Source organism: Camelus ferus, chromosome 2 (assembly GCF_009834535.1).
Source record: "Camelus ferus isolate YT-003-E chromosome 2, BCGSAC_Cfer_1.0, whole genome shotgun sequence".
NCBI lineage: Eukaryota > Metazoa > Chordata > Mammalia > Artiodactyla > Camelidae > Camelus > Camelus ferus.
This window is the reverse complement of record NC_045697.1, coordinates 64,065,235-64,082,057: the sequence shown is the minus strand read 5'-3', so window position 1 is coordinate 64,082,057 and position 16,823 is coordinate 64,065,235. Positions and strand designations below refer to the sequence as shown.

The 16,823-nt window shown below is 33.5% G+C and overlaps 1 protein-coding gene across 9 annotated transcripts in view; it reads right to left on the bottom strand.

Moving 5' to 3' along the window:
• Window positions 1-450: 450 nt before the first annotated feature.
• Window positions 451-16,823, bottom strand: part of CCSER1 (coiled-coil serine rich protein 1) — a 1,107,668-nt gene continuing 1,091,295 nt past the window's right edge. For 7 of the 9 annotated variants that reach the window (XM_032459692.1, XM_032459700.1, XM_032459736.1 and 4 more), the window contains one exon: window positions 4,584-7,791. In XM_032459692.1, coding sequence (XP_032315583.1) covers window positions 7,306-7,791 — 486 coding nt within the window. In that variant the 3' untranslated portion in view covers window positions 4,584-7,305. Of the gene's footprint in view, window positions 1,080-4,583; window positions 7,792-16,823 lie in introns of those variants that run through there. The other 2 variants (XM_032459742.1, XM_032459747.1) reach the window with 2 other exon arrangements.

Below are 16,823 nucleotides of genomic sequence, written 5' to 3'. Positions count from 1 at the left end.
TTTTAGTTTTAGTCACATGATTACCCGTGTATTATAAGTAATGCTTTTAGATGAAGCAATACCCTTTTCTACTGTGAAATTAGAGGTCTAGGGGAGCCCTACACGTGAGACTAAACCAAGTGCTACACTTGGCTAAATTATAATTAAATTACTTTTCTGTGATTATAACCATAACCAAAGGGTTTGTAGATGATTGCAAACAGAATTTAAAAGTGGAGTTTATGCATTCTCATTAAGTCTTCAAAATAATCTCTAAAAGTTAATACCATCACTAATTTAATTAAAAAAATCAATACAGTGGTTTTTGACATTCTTTATAGAAAAAAAGAGTTCAGAATCAAAGGGAAACTCTTCCTGTGGTCAGGAAAATGGATTGAATCTTAAATCAAAAGGTCATACTACATATAAATTATAAAATACATTGGTCATTTCAGCTTTTTGAAATCACATTATATAAAAGCATACAACAGAAGAGCACCATTTACTATGAAGTTGTAAAGTTACAGACAATATCTGATTAACTCAAATAGATAATATTAAGGTATACTTTTAAAGCCTGCAGTAGCATTTTAAGTATGTTCTTTCCTATTGGCTGTTATGGATGCCAAACAGATACATATTCATGCACTGTTTCAAATGCTTGAGTAGCTATTCTGATTCATTCATCTTCCAGCCATTTTAGAAAACTCCATATGTGTGTTTGTGTGTGTGTGAGAGAGACAGAATTTAGAAGAATTTTGTATTTTTTGTATTGTTACAAAATATATAGAATCAAGAAACAATTTCATAAATTACAAAGTCAAAACATTGAGATATATTTTGAACTCTGATAAGTTGTAAAAAAAAAAAAATGAGGCTAAAGAGTACAGTCTAGAATGAAAAGATTCCATACATGTCTTGAAATGAAACAACAGTATCATATTCCTGTAATGGTGCCTGGGATATTGTACATTGTCACTGTGTATCAGAAATGGGGAAAATAGCATGGGGGCAGAGGATGTGGAAATAGAAGTGATGTCACCTGGATGATGAAGTAAGTGGCTTATTTCCCTTCTCCCAGTCATCACAACTGCAAGGACCTAGAAATAAATCACATTGCTTTATGCCCAGTGTGAATACATGTGTAAAACAATCTATCACCAAGACAGCTTCAGAACAAATTAATGTCATAATGAAAGCAGTCAAGTACCACACAACATATTTGTTGTTTTAAAATTTATTTTGCAGAAGAATTATGCATATTTTTCCAATTGCCATGCTTATCAATCTTTTCTCAGAATATTAGTCAAATGGTGAAATTTCCATTAAATAAAATCACTGATCTTTTTGGGAAATCAAGAACCACAAAAGAAATTATACTATGGCATTCAATATTACTAAAAATTATAATTTTCACAGTAATTTGCTATTTATTATCTTTCTCAGTAAATTTTTAGTTTTAGAGAATAGAAAATATTGGAACAAATGTTAATAATCTCAGACCAACATATATTAGAATACATCAAATTGTATTTTTCCCCTAAAATTAGGATCTAGCTAAGTTCATATTCCAATTCCCTTGAATTCCTGAAAACAAGATTTTGGAAGAGACAATTTATGGTAGGGTTATTCCTTACTCACATATTATTTAGGTATACATTATTAACTACAAAATGAAATGTAATTCCTATAAAAATTTAAGACAGATAAATTTCTAGTTCTCATTTAATTTCAGTTCTTTCTGAATGTTTAAGAAACTTTAAATCAGCTGTTAATTTTTGTCCCTACATGGAAACATCCAATTTTGCAGTTACCTTGTTGTGTAAATGTAAGGCAGCACAAACATATCAAATTCAACGTATGTATCAATATCCTCAGAAAATAAAGGAAAGAAATAATAAGATAATCTGGTAACAAGGTTACTTTTCATCTACTGTATGTTTTCCTTATGTTACTTTATTGATCCTCTGCTTTAAAAAATATAACATGAAATTACTTCTCAGCATTTTTCCCAGTTGCCTTCAAGAAATGAGAACTAGGATGTCAGATTTTCTAGGTGGTTATCTGGAAATGCTGAAAGTGCTTTCCTCTCAGGGTTTTGTATTTATTAATCCAAACATCAACAATTGTTCTTAAAAACCTTTGGAATGAGTAGTATTCTGGTTTGCTGACATTGATCATTGCTCAGATTTTCTTTCCCAGCTGTATCGATGGAATTTTAAGAGTAAAGGAGATTGAGGCAGCACATGTATACTTGAATCATTCTGCCTCCTTGGGAGTAAGCCTAACTCTGGAGGGAAGCATAGTATAAATGGAAAGATCAAGGGTCATGAAGTCTAGTTCTGTTAAACATACCTGTTGTGTGTCCCTGGCAAGTTACCTAACCTTTCTGATCTCATCTATGAAATGAGTAAAACAATAGCAAACTTACTAGGCTGCTGTAAGCTGAAAATGAATGCTATGGACTGGATGTCCAGTCCCCCCAAAGTTAAATGTTAAAGCCTTAACCTCCATGTGATGGTACTTGGAGAAGGGACTTAGGAAAGTAATTAGGTTTAGATGAGGTCTTGATGATGGGACCCTATGATGGGATTAGTGACCTTATAAGAAGAGAAACAGACCACAGCTTGTTTACTCTCTGCCATATGAGAAAACAGAGGACACAGCTGTCTGCAAATTAGGATTTGAATCAGCTCTCACCTTGACCTTAGACCTCTGGGCTTCTAGAGCTGCAGGAAATAAATGTCTGTTGTTTAGGCCTCCCAGTCAGTGGTATTTTGTATTAGCAGCCAGAACTTACTAGAACAGTGAGGTAATGTTTGGAAAGCATGATCAGATGAATTTTATGTTCAAGAGGAAGAAGTATGCTCGTTAGATTAAACTAGTGAAGTTAATGGGGCTACAGTGAAAGTTCTCTAGAAGGAAGTGTGATAGCCCACATTCTAGCTCACTTACTCAGGTGGGAGAAGCTTCTCTGTATTAATCAACAGTTGCTATCGTGTCATCACTTCTGTGGGAAATTCACAAGGTCTGGAAGAGGGTGAACTGTCTTCATTCAGTTCCACGGTAACATGCCTTGAGAATGATAGCTTTGACTTGTTTTTGAGTTACGCTACTTGGAACTACAACTGGGTTCTGAGAAAGATCAAATTTATTGTAAATAAATAGTTGGTGGATATGTTTGTGATTCTGTTGGTGAAAGAACTTGGCACAGATTGAGATTTGAAAAACATTTGGCAATGATAATGTATATTGTTAGAGAAGTGGGCTTCTTTGTTTAGTTGGTTGGGAGTTGGCCATTTGTTTTTATACTATGGTGCAATTCAGGTTTTCTAAGAACCCAAACTAGTTTATATTTTCTATCATCCCTGCCATGTGTGTAGATACATCCTAGAGCTGGCATGACAAATGTAACACACGGGAAAAGAAAAAGAAAAAAAGTATAAATTACTTAAGAATATTATGTGTGATTGAATTATTTCTTTCTTGAGGGAAAAAAAAAGAAAATACATTTAAAAAGACATGATAATAAAACCTAAATAGAGTCAAGCCCCAGAATGCAATTGAAATCCAGGTATAAATGAATCAGTGCTGCATTTAAATGGGTATATCGCCAGGGAAAAGCCTCTGGCCGTGGGGAATGTGACTCAGCAAGAAGAAAGGCAATCACAGACAGCACCTTTTCAGTCATCCCCCTTTCTCTTCCACGTTGATCTACACGTGGTTTAATGCAATTGTAAATGGCTGTTTTGAAGCACTTCCTACTTCTATGAATATTTGGAATATAAAATTCTGAAAGTGAAAAAGTGGAACAAAATTGAGATTATAATGATAAAACTATACCCAATATTCCAAGTTACCCACCATAGTGGGTTACCACTTCTTAATAATGAGAAAGGTGATAATGAATGTGGGTAATTGTGGAGAAGTAGTACTCACCATTCAATAAACTGCTCCTACTACTCTATCAGCACCTAAGTGATTATGAAAGATCTTGGGAGGACTAGTGGAATGTGACCATTTGTCATGGGAATGTGGTCTTTAAATACATGATAATAAAGAGAAAATCTTAACTCTTAGGGGAGATATTATTTCCATTAAACACACCCAAGGTAAAGAAAACAAAACAAAATGTGAAGTTCCCTTTGAATTCAGTAAATTATTTTGAATACAGTAACACTCAGAAAATAATAACAGGCTAGGATTGAATCTTGGGAAATAGAAGATGTAAAACACAGGTCATAGACTTGGATTAATTATGGAAATCTTTGTAAACATTTTAAGTTAGGTAAGCATGGGCATATCTACAAATGTTTAATGTGGACTAGAGGCTGGTTATTTTATTTCTATCTCTAATCAATAAGTAACAGAAACGACTTGAATGATCTGTGGCCCTAGGTCCTTACCCTGAGCATATTGATACTGGTTGATTCACATTGTCAGCATCACAGCTACAGTTTCATGGTGTCATCTGCACAAAGATGATGATGATCCAAAGAAGCAAAAATAGTTTGAGAGAGAATAATTTTGCTGCGACTCTTAGCATATAAAATCATTTGAAAAAAAAATTACTAAGTTCATAGAAAGACAGTTGCATGTTCCAATTATTATAAAAATGAGAACAGTTTATTTCAGGTGGAAACAGCTTTTCCTCAAGGAATGTCTCTTCTTAGGTGTCCTTTAACACACATTCTAAATTCAGAAGAGAAACTCTGCAGCAAAAATCTTACAGGTTTACTTAGGCTTAGCTACACATACACATGCACAGAAGAAACAGAAAGGGAAAGAAAAGACAACTGCTCCCATCAGAAAAACAAGCACTTTTTCCCCCTGGTGTCATGTCTTTGGATATGTACCGCCTTGGAGAAATGTATAAATCATTTTTATACATGGAACTGTCTTAGAAAACTAGAGATTTTAGTACAAAGAAATCAATTTGCTGAAAGAATGCCCACATGAGTTCTCTATGTACACAAGAGGAACTTACAAAGGACCCCTGCTTTACAGTTACTGATGTACATTGGCGTGGTGGGCTTACACCTTCTCCAGGCCTGAGTTACACTTAGTATTACAAATAATATTATAACAATGCTGAAAATACTGATACAAAACAGCTTTAAGATGATATTTCCAAAAAATACCCCTCCTTTTAAAATTGAACTGTTTAATCCAGGTTTTCTTTTTGAATGTTTCAGCTTTAAAAAAGATTTTTCAAGAAAATACTAGTGTTTAAAACATTCTCTTAAAATGTCTATTAAATGACACGTTTTCTTAAATAGATTATTTCTTACAAAGTATAATTCAAAAGTCTATCTTCCAGGAAAACAAAACTATAAACTCCAGAAGTCCAAAGCAAAAACATTATTTGTGATACATAGTTTTTCCATATCCTGGGAAAAAATCCTTGATTCTTTTACTGTGCTAATTTATTTACAGACTTCAAATACTCTAACAACACACACCAACGTTCAGGACAAATGAAGCTGAATTCCACAATAAGTCATCATAATTTTTCTATCACTTCTTAAATATTTTCTAGCCCAAAATGTCTGTCTGCATGAATATTATAACTTCTAAAGTATAGTGGGAATTTTAGATAGCAGTCTCATTAAGCCAAGCAAATTGCAGTGTGCATTATTCTCTTTTGGCAGAATTAAAAACACACAAAGAAAGAAAACATTTGGCAAACATTTGTCTTGATGCACATGTGTTTTCCTTTGGAAAACCAAAATTACAAGAACATTGCATTCACTAAACTCTTTAGTCTTATCAATTCTAATCAAAGTTTAAAAATTGGTCAAAGTTTGATAGTTAAAACTGGGGGCAGGGAATCTAATGGCTTTCCCCAAAGCGTAGATCTCAAATGCACTTTTGCATTAGGAGAAGCGTTTCACATATAGCCATAATTTAAGCAGGTTGGTCAAATGCCATGCTAAAACTGCTATCTCAGTTTCCCTTTGTTCATTTCATGGATTCTGACTGTTAGTGCAAGGGAAACAGATCATGCAGTAGGTATGACAATTTCAATTTGCATGGACTATGCCTAATAAGGGCTCAGTTGTTAGCTTTTATGGTTGTGTAAGAAAACTACAGCCCTGATTCTGACTGGTCATTTTAAAATTATTTATTTATTTCTATAGCTGTAATCAACTCTGCTATTGATTAAACATAAAGGAATTATTTTATTCATCTCAGGTGCACTTAAGTATAAAACATAATAGGCCTTGTTTGTTAAAGGGAAATATTTGCCATCAAACAAGTATGCCTGTTAGAGATTTATTTCTAAGATCAAACTGCCAAAGTTTACAGATATTTCACTTTCTCTTCTAAATCTAGATGACTGAATAGTCAAAATAGTATACAACTGGGCTACCAAGAAAATGACTTTGTTTCTCAATTTATCGTGTAGTCAATGATATGGGTTAATGTATGTAAAGCAAAATTGGACACACATAAAAAGTGAAAATTTAAAAAATACAAGGAAAGTGAAGTCAAATAATATTCTTAGAATGTTCCATCCTCAAATTTAAAAAACTGCTGATATAACCATGCTGGTGACTCAAAGAGCATAGCATGTCATGCTTTATGCATCATTTGACCAAATCCGGCCCACGTTACCACCTCACTGTGTTATGTCATAGTACTTCAACATCAATAGCAAAAACTTAAAGCAAATTTTTTCAAAGATCAGAGCTGTCATTCTCTATTTGGCTAGCAATTACTCAGTCTGAAATCCTTTGTGAACTAAACGTGTAGAGGGTAAAAGAAATAGCACTTTCCCCCTTAATAGTATGGCAAGATGAGCTTGAATGTATGTAACAGAGAGACGAACATGTCTCTAGGTTACATGCAAGAAGCTTCATTCTTCAAATAAACACACCACCAAATATAAGACTTTAAAATCCGTCTTGTCTTCTCCTATTAACTATGTAATTTAAAATTCTTTACAATTCCTTCATCTATTTTATTCCTCACATCTATTTTCACAGTAACAGCATTAAGCGAACAGAGTGCTATTTGATATTACCTTCTGAAACTTCACTGCATATAAGTGACTGATAAAGATAAAAGATAAATTGTGGACTATATAAACCGGCAAGATGGTCTCATTTATTATACATACATATAATGAAGTCTCCAAGGCTATTAAACCTAATTCAATTAACATGCTTAAACCCTCATTCTAAAAAAACAAAGTGTGTCAAATTCTTTGTTTATAACTAAAAATAAAAAGTAATAAGAAATACATGACAATTTTAATATGAGCTATGCACGAGAAACACTAACCATCTTTATCCTACCCAGAGACAGGACAGGGTGAGTTAACTAGCCATCCTGCTGGCCTAGAGTCTGCAGCTCAGTTGTATGTAAATTGTGATGGAGAAAAACGTTCTTCCTGCTGTACATGTGTAAAGAGATTGGCCCTCTGGGTGGCTGTCCGAACCTGCCTGTGAAGGTTGAATGCTGACGGGCCACAGTGGCTGGGTCCTTTGGTTTCTCTGAGAAGGTGGAGAGCCCTTCTGTCTTAGCTGTTGTCTTCAGAGAGCTCTGCCCCACAGTGGCCCGTAAGTTCTGGGTGACTTCTGACGTGAGGGTTTCGTAAGTTCCTCTAGAGTGTTTGATGACTTCCACTAGTTCCTTGTCCTTCAAAAAATTACTTAAACATAGACTTGAGAGTTGATAGGTTTTGCTTTTGTAGGGGCTTGTCTGGTCTGCTGCTGAGTATCTAAAACGGTCCTCGGTGGGAGTATGCACTGCTTTTCTGTCCCTTGTGCTGAGACTTTGGCTCACAATTCGATTTCGATATGTAGCCTATGGTAAAGACATAGAAAGGAAAAGATGTCTTTAAAAAAAACTACATTCATACCACACCTCGAATACAGAGTGGTGTTTTCACATTTGTGTTCAAAACCCTAAGTTTTCAATAAGGCTTAAAAAACAATCAGAAGACTTCTCCATGAGATTAAATTTCCTAGTATAATACTACTACAAATAGTGGTTAAATGGGTAATTTACTCTAAAAGGCACTTATTAAAATACATTTTTAAGAGCAGTTTCAAGTTGGCAACAAAATTGAGAGGAAGGTACCAAGATTTCTCATATACCCTCTGCCCCTGCACATTCATAACTTCCATTATTATCAACATTACTCAACAGAATGGTGGTACTTTTTATGAGGGATGAACCTACAATGACACATCATAATCACCCAAAGTCCATAGTATACCTTAGGGTTCACTCTTGGAGTTCTACATTCTATGGGTTTCGATAAATTTATAATGACATTGATTCATTATTATAATACCATACAGAGTCTTTTCAGTGCCCTAAAATTCCCTGTCCTTATCTCTCTCCTCCTCCTCCAACTCTTAGCAACCACTATCTGCATAGTTTTGCCTTTTCAGAATGTCATATAATTGGACTCATACAGTACACAGTCTTCCAGACTGGCTTACTTCACTTAGTAACATGCATTTCAGGTTCCTTGATGGCTTTTCATGGCTTGACAACTCATTTTGTTTCAAAGTTGAACTAAAAGGCATTTGAAATTTATTTATTTAATTTTCTAAATTTGAATTCAATGGTTTTCTTGGAGAATACATATTATTTTAATAAGTAATAAACATCCACATATGAAGCTATAATTTTTGTTGGATTTAACATGCTATATTTACTTGAGTGTACTCTCAGAGAGTTTTAGAATTATCAATATTATGATTCGTATCAGCAAAGTGGTAACCTAGAAATTTAAGGAACTAAAAAAAAAAAAGTCATTCCAATGACCTACAGTGAATAATAGAGCACTTAGAAGAAATCTCAGCACATGTTTCATTTAGGCTTTTGGATGCACTTTATTAATCAAAATAAGGTCCATGAATATTTGCCACTTTATTTCTCACAAGAAGTTTGTACTCTAATGATGGGAACAAGACATAGCTTATTGAATCATGTCATGGAGGAAGCAAAGATTACAGGTTGGTGCCAGAATTTCTCTTGAAGAGGGCACTGCCTTGGTTTAGAAAAGTACATTGATATGGAAACTGACTAGCTGGTTTATTGCTCTGGTGGCAAAAAAAAAAAAAAATGTGAAAGATTTATTGTTGTCACAAAGGAGGAGGAGAAAAGGGAAGAGAAGGAGATGAGAGAAGAGAATAGCACACGTGGCAGTAGGCTAGTACAAAATGTGCTGAAGAAGCCAGTGGAAATTTCTGCGTACCATCTAAATGGCATAATTTCTAATACCCATCTTTTCATTGTTCCTTAGAAAACCATTTCTCCAAACATGATCTCTACCACAAGCCCCAATTTGTTTATCCAGCCACTGTCAGTTTGATTAATTAACATGGGTAATCTAACATAAAACCAAACAAACATGATTTTGACCCTGAAACCTATTCTTGCCCAAATAATCCCCTTTTCTCTTTTTCCTCATACACCTTTAAATCAAGTCCTTGCTGATGTACTGCAAAAATTCAACTTTAAGTTGTCCACTTCTCCTATATCCAGTCTAACCTCCTGATCCACTTCTCTGGCATGTATTAAGCATTTAATAAATATTTGCTGAATAAAGTTTTTCTGATTGAGATAATATATAGTATTTATTATGTATCATATGGCAAGCATTCTTCTGATCTCTTACATATTGAACCCCCACAAAAGTCTTTCAGGGTATCTTCTATTATTCCTGTTAAATAGGCTGGAAAGCTGAAGCACAGAGACTTTGTGATGCAGGATAGTCTACTTGATTAACCACGAATTCATTCAGCCTCCCAGTATTTCCATGGGAATATTTCAAAAATGTATCACATTTTTCTAAAGTAAAGTAAGTACATGTAGAACCACACTGTAACTTAAATTGATACTTTAAGATTATTATTCCTGAGATGCAGCTCTCCAATTTTCTGTAAAACTTAAGTCTATTAGGGAATATCTTCAGGGTGTCCTTATACTCAGTGATTTCAAATTGAGGTATTTTGTTAACCATATCTTTTCTTTTTTTGTTGTTGTTTAATTGTCTTGATGTTTGCAGTAAATTGCCATTCTAGTTTTTTAATTTGTGCTTTCTTATACCAGACCCTTTCTATTATTTCTAATCTACCATTTTAACCCTTCCATAGATTTGGAGTAAAGATAGCCAGGCTGGTTACCTGATTGTATAAAGGAAGCACTGTATGAATTACAGATGTTTCAGGGATTTCTTTGGGGGTGGGTGAAAAAAACAAAAACAAAACTATTCTGATTCAATTATCATTATTCAGGAACTTTTCTGATTAACTTCTTCTTGGCTCTTTTCCAGTAATCTGGGTATTTAGACCTACTTAGCAATGTGAGATTTTATTTTCTCTTCATCTTTGTGACTTTAATTCTGTAAGATGCTTATTTAACTGTTGAATCAGTTACTGACAGATCCTCAAATCACACTGTGCTTAATATTTGTATCCAAATGTTAGAAATATAATGGATGCGAAATATTCTGAGAAAATGTTTCAGGACAAAAGAGACCTTGGTTAATTCATCATGATAATTAACATTTCTATTCTATTTCTATACATGCTGCCTAGGAACGTTGAGGGGATGGGTTGAGACTTCATTTCCATTACTTTAACATTACATTTGAGGAAATGTTTGTTATATTATGTGATCATTTTAACCTTCCTGGGATATTAAGTTGAATATACATTTTTAATAAGGACATACTGATAGGGATCAGATAACTCAGTCCCATAGGCAACATCAGTCCTCCCTCTCTGGTATAACATCTGATACTACAAGGGGCCTGTGCATCTACCACAAAAAGAATCACAATGAAGGATCTAACCTTCACTATTTAAAGAAAGACATATTTATTCATATTTAAATTATCCACTCTTATTTGTTTAGCATAGCTTGCTTTTGACATCTTAGATGGGTTTTTTTTTTTTTTTTTTTTAGTTCTTTGTGATGTTCACCATTAAGCCCAGGGCTAATGCCATGGATTTGGAGTCAGACATATAAGGATTCATTTATTAATTTGATAAATATTCATTGGGTTTTATTGAGACCACGGTACTGTATTACATGATGGGAGACAATGCTGTTCATGAGAGAAATGACTTGAAGAAGCTTCAGGTCTAATGTGAGAATCAACCAGAATCAGACAATTTCTAGCAAGTGACCATGGCAAGTCACTTACCCTTCCTAAATCTCCAATTTCCTCATTTGTGAAATGAAGATTTGCATTCACATCTGTATCTACATACAGGATTATTGTTAACATTCAATGAATTACTGTGTATGAAATATCTAATATTATACCTGAAGACTAGTTACCTTAGATGATAGCATCAATAATAATTACAGTAACAAAAGAAAGTGACCAATAAAGCTAGAAATTACTTTGATAGATGCTCATTTCATCCTTTAGAAGTTAAACCACTTTGTGTACTTCAGTCTTCATTTTAAAAAGCAAAGTAATTTACTCCAGAATATTTGAGTAATTTTACATTTATTATCATAATTTGGTTCCCCAGAATAGACTCAGAGACAAATATTTAAATAATTTGAGAAGTAACAAAAACTTTTTTGGAGAGTATTCTCAAGCCAATGCCTGGGGGAGGATAAAGAAAGCAAGATGGTCTAGCAGAGGGAGAGGTTAAATTCTGTGAGATTAAACTATCTCAGATGATTACACAGGGATATCTGAAGCTGGGGTGATTCTTCAGAGTTGTCCCCAATTTAGGCAAGTAATTGGGAGCCTTATATTTTTGGAATAGCAAGTGATTGGACATTGGCGGTCTATAACCACCTGCCAACTTTTTCACCAATTGTAAAAATGAAGACTTCAGTTGTGAAAATGTGTGCGTATGTCTGTGTGTGTTTGGGGCAGAGGGAAAGAGAACTCGGGAGCACACAATAGCTCCCACTACACCCATTATCCTATTTTTGTATTTAATGTTATGGGACAGTTTGGCACAATGAAAAGAACATTGAACGTTGGGCCAAAGACTTTAATCTTGACTGTATTGCTATCAAACTGTGTTATCTCTGATGACTAACTTTTCTGGGCTTTGTTTCTGGGCTTACTGAAAGAGATGACAAAACAGAAGATAAAAATTAAATCTTAAAGAAACTAATATTTACTCAGTCCTCTTCCAGTTCTAAAAGTCTGCATTTAAATATAGTTTTTTTCCATGTAGACGAACACAGGAATGATCCCCTTGATTCAAAACATAAAAGTATATTTTGGCATATTTATACATGTGCATTTGGTGGCCACGGCCCAGAGAGAAGTAGTTTTTCATCACGCTGCTAATTGATGTTAATTCCTTCTGAAGCTCTTAGGATCACATCCTCAAAGGGAACTTTCAGACACATGACTAGCCACATCTTTCTTAAAACTGGAATTAAATTCCCACAAACTAATATAATTATGTTAGTTTTTAGACAGTTTAGTTGTCAAACAGCTATTTTATTGCCTATCCTTAGAGTAACTTGAAGAGGATAGATGGATGGCAAATTTAGTGATTAATAAGTCAAATGTGAAGATTCTCTTTTTCCCTGTAATTTTTTTCCCCTCTCATTACTTTGATAGAGTATATAGTCTGCATTTCATTGAATCCAAGATGACTGATTTTACAATACATTATTATTTTATGTACCACTAAGAAAGAAAAACAAAACTTATGATGCTAATTAAAAATAAACAAAATGCACATTTGTTTTTCCTTGTTTATGGTGTACTCATTCATCAGTCACTAGCCTCTCATTCCAATTTCTTCTGTTTTCAGTTTCCTTTCTTAGGTTTGATAGACAGTCATTTTGCATTTGTTTCAGTGATACAACTTCATTTATATGTGAGTATATTTCTTACTTAGATGTCATAAAGCATTTGGTTTTTACTTTAGAAAAAAGTATGAAATTGAAGGCAATGCAATTACAAAAATTTTTTTCACTAATAATTGAAGTTAATACCCTCTTTCTTTCCTTGGCTTTTCATATACAAAATAACTTTGCTATAATACAAAATTATAGTAAAACCTTTTTGAAAATATTATTGGTAACTCAGCACACGTAGTACCAACACTGCATATAACTCAATTGAAGAAAGGACAATATGAAGCTATGATAAAATCCACACACTTAAAGCAATGTAAACGCCACTGCAACTGCAACCTGGTTGAGAGTAGTGACTATAAGATTTATCCTGATTTTAGGGGTTTTATTACATTTAAAAATTATCTCATAACTGATGCAAAATAGAAATACAATAATCATGTCAGTGTGCACAGCCCAGTTTTCATTAAGGCAGGATGATATGATGATAGAATTTATAAGGAGGAGAGCAATGTTTGAATCATTGATGAATGAATCTCATAATTTACTTTTGAAGACTTTTTTGTATGTGAACTATATTGGTAATTGCTAAAAATATCAGGCAACAACTTTGTAGTTTCTCACACAGATTAAAACTTGATTATTTTATTTGATTTTAAAACATATTTTTCCACAAATGCTTTTCACTTAACCAAAAATAGTATTGTTTTACAACTAGAATTGTTCCTAAAGGAATAGAAATACTTGAAACAATTCCCAATAGCTAACTAGAAAAAAAGGCATTACATTAGAAGAACGGCTAATGTTAAATAGTATTTTACCAAATCAAAAAGATTACTGAAAATATTAACATAATTTGAGTTCAAATAAGAGATATACATAAAATTATGTTAAAGTAAGCCAGCATTATCACTAGTCAGAGTTCTTGTAGCAGGAGAAGCTAAGTAGTAACTTGGGTAATCACAACGAGAAACATGCCTCCTGAATAAGTTTATGGCTTCCCACTAATGAGCCTCTAGATCTAGTAAGCAACATACGCAATGCAGAATACTGTATGTTTTATGTTCAACAGTAGACACTGACCTTTACCCATTCCTGTACCCAAGCCAACTAAAATAAAATTTCATAAGGGTAGGGGGCATTGCCTGCCTTGCTTAATGCTGAGTCCACTGCTCCTAATCGTGCCTAGCACTTACCAGTAACTCCTTAATATTTATACAGTCCAAAGAAGAATCGACTACTGTATTTTTTCCCTTACTGATACAGCTTATCTAATATGGAATGTTCTGTCTCTTGATATTTTTCTCTCACTGATGAGTTGATTACTTTGATCTATTTAAACTGATATACCTAAAGCATTAGATATAAAAGCAACAGAAAAAAATCTCCTTTGGTACATTTTGTCAAGACTGTAGAAAATGAGTTTAAAGAGTTATTGTAGAGCAGTACTTCTTAATCTCTTTTGTCCCCATTTGTCAACATGACATATAAAGACATATTTCTTTGGCCAAAACCAGGGTTATGAAAATACTCCTATTAAAATATCCTTAACTCTTTTTTTCTTCCATTTATGCTAACATTCGGGATCCATAATCTTCTCTAATTTATAAAAATAATAAATTGTGGTGCTGTAGTAGTAGTAGAAGCCCTATACTACTTAAAATATAGACTCAACACACGAGACCCATTTGACACTGGCTTTGTAACCTGAATATTAATTGAATAGGTCACTTCATTAGTGCAGAAAATAAATGATGATGGCAGGAGCTGAGGTAGTACAATCAATGACAGAACAAACTATATTAATTTAATTATTAAAATAAATTCATTAATCTAAAGGCAGGATAATAGAAACTTTTAATACTGTGATATCAAGAAGTCATCTGTGTACTGTAAAATATAATTACATATATGAAAAGCACTTTGAATAAAGGCATGTACAAATATAACTTGCTAATAAGTAAAATATTAAAATCTGTAAGTCTTAAATGTAATAATTTCCATTTTCTTTACTGTATAATTATTTGTATAAATAATTGCATTAAACTGCTTTGTTGTTTAATGACAATATAACATAGATTGTATCACTTTTAAGTATAGTTGATTTATAATGTTGTGTTAGTTTCTGTTGTACAGCATAGTGATTCAGTTATACATATATATATATATATATTCTTTTTCACAATCTTTATCATTATAGGTTATTATAAGATATTGAATATAGATCCCTGTGCTAAACAGTAGGACCTTGTCATTTATCTATTTTATATATAGTAGTATCTGCAAATCCCAAATTCCTAACTTTTCTGCCCCCTTCCATTCTCCACTGATAACCGTAAATTTGTTTTCTATGTCTGTGAGTCTGTTTTGTAAATAAGTTCATTTGTATCATTCTTTTTTAGATTTTATATGTTAGTGATATCATGTATTTGTCATTTACTTTCTGACTTCACTTAGTATGATAATCTTTAGGTCCATCCGTGATGCTGTAAATGGCATTATTTAATTCTTTTTTATAGCTGAATCATCTTCCATCGTATGCATACATCACATCTTCCTTATCCAATCATGTGTTGATGGGCATTTATGTTGATTCCACGTCTTGGCTCTTGTAAATAGTGCTGTTATGAACATTGGGGTGCATGTATCTTTTCAAATTGAAGTTTTCTCTGGATATTTGCCTAGGAGTGGGATTGCTAGATGATAGGGTAAGTCTATCTTTAGTTTTTTGAGGAATCCACATACTGTTCTCCATAATGGCTGCACCAAACTACATTCCTACCAACATGTATGAGGATTCCTTTTTCGCCACACCCTCTCCAGTGTTTGTCATTTGTGAATTTTTTAATAATGGCCATTCTGACCAGTGTGAAGTGATACCTCATAGTAGTTTTGATTTGCATTTCTCTGGTAATTAGCGATACTGAGCATTTTTTCATGTGCCTCTTGACCATCTGTATGTCTTCATCGGTGAAATGTCTGTTTAGGCCTTCTGCCTGGTTTTTGATTGGGTTGTTTGTTTTTTTGTTATTGAGTTGTATGAGCCATATATATATATGTATTTTCTGGAAATTAGGCCCTTATCAGTTGCATCATTTGCAAATATTTTCTCTCATTCTGTAGGCTGTCTTTAGGTTTTGTTTATGGTGTTGATTGCTGTGCAAAAGCTTATAAATTTAATTAGGTCCCACTTGTTTATTTTTCTTTTTATTTCCATTGCGTTGATAGACAAACGTGGGAGAATATTGCTAGGATTTATGTCACAGAATGTTTTGCCTATATTTTCTTCTAGGAGATTTATGGTGTTCTGTCTTATGTTTATGTCTTCAAGCCATTTTTTTGAGTTTATTTTCATATATGGTGTGAGGGAATGTTCTAACATCACTGATTTACATGCAGTCATCCAGCTTTCCCAACACCACTTGCCGAAGGGACTGTCTTTTCTCCATTGTATATTCTTGCCTCCTTTGTAAAGGACTAACTGATCATACGTGTATAGGTTTATTTCTGGGCTCTCTATTCTGTTCCATTGACCCATATACGTCTGTGTTTGTGCCAAGATTACACTGTTTTGATTATAACTTTGTAGTATTATCTGAAGTCTGAGAGGGTTATGACTCCAGCTTTGTTCTTTTTCTTGGTATGGCTTTGACAGTTTTGGGTCTTTTGTGATTCCATACAAATTTTAGGGTCATTTGTTCTAGTTCTGTGAAAAATGTCCTGGGTAGTTTGATAGGGATTGCATGAAATCTGTAGATTACTTTCGGTAGTATGACCATTTCAACAATATTAATTTTTCCAATCCAAGAGCATGCGATATTGTTCCATTTCTTTAAATAATCTTCAATTTCCTTTTTTTAAAAAATAGTTCTTTCATTTCCTTGGTCAGGTTTATTCCAAAGTATTTTATTTTTTGATGCAATTTTAAAAGGATATGTTTTTCTACTTTCCTAATATTTCATTGTTAGTGTAAAGTAATGCAACAGATTTCTGTATATTAATCTTGTATCACACTGCCTTGATTAATTCAT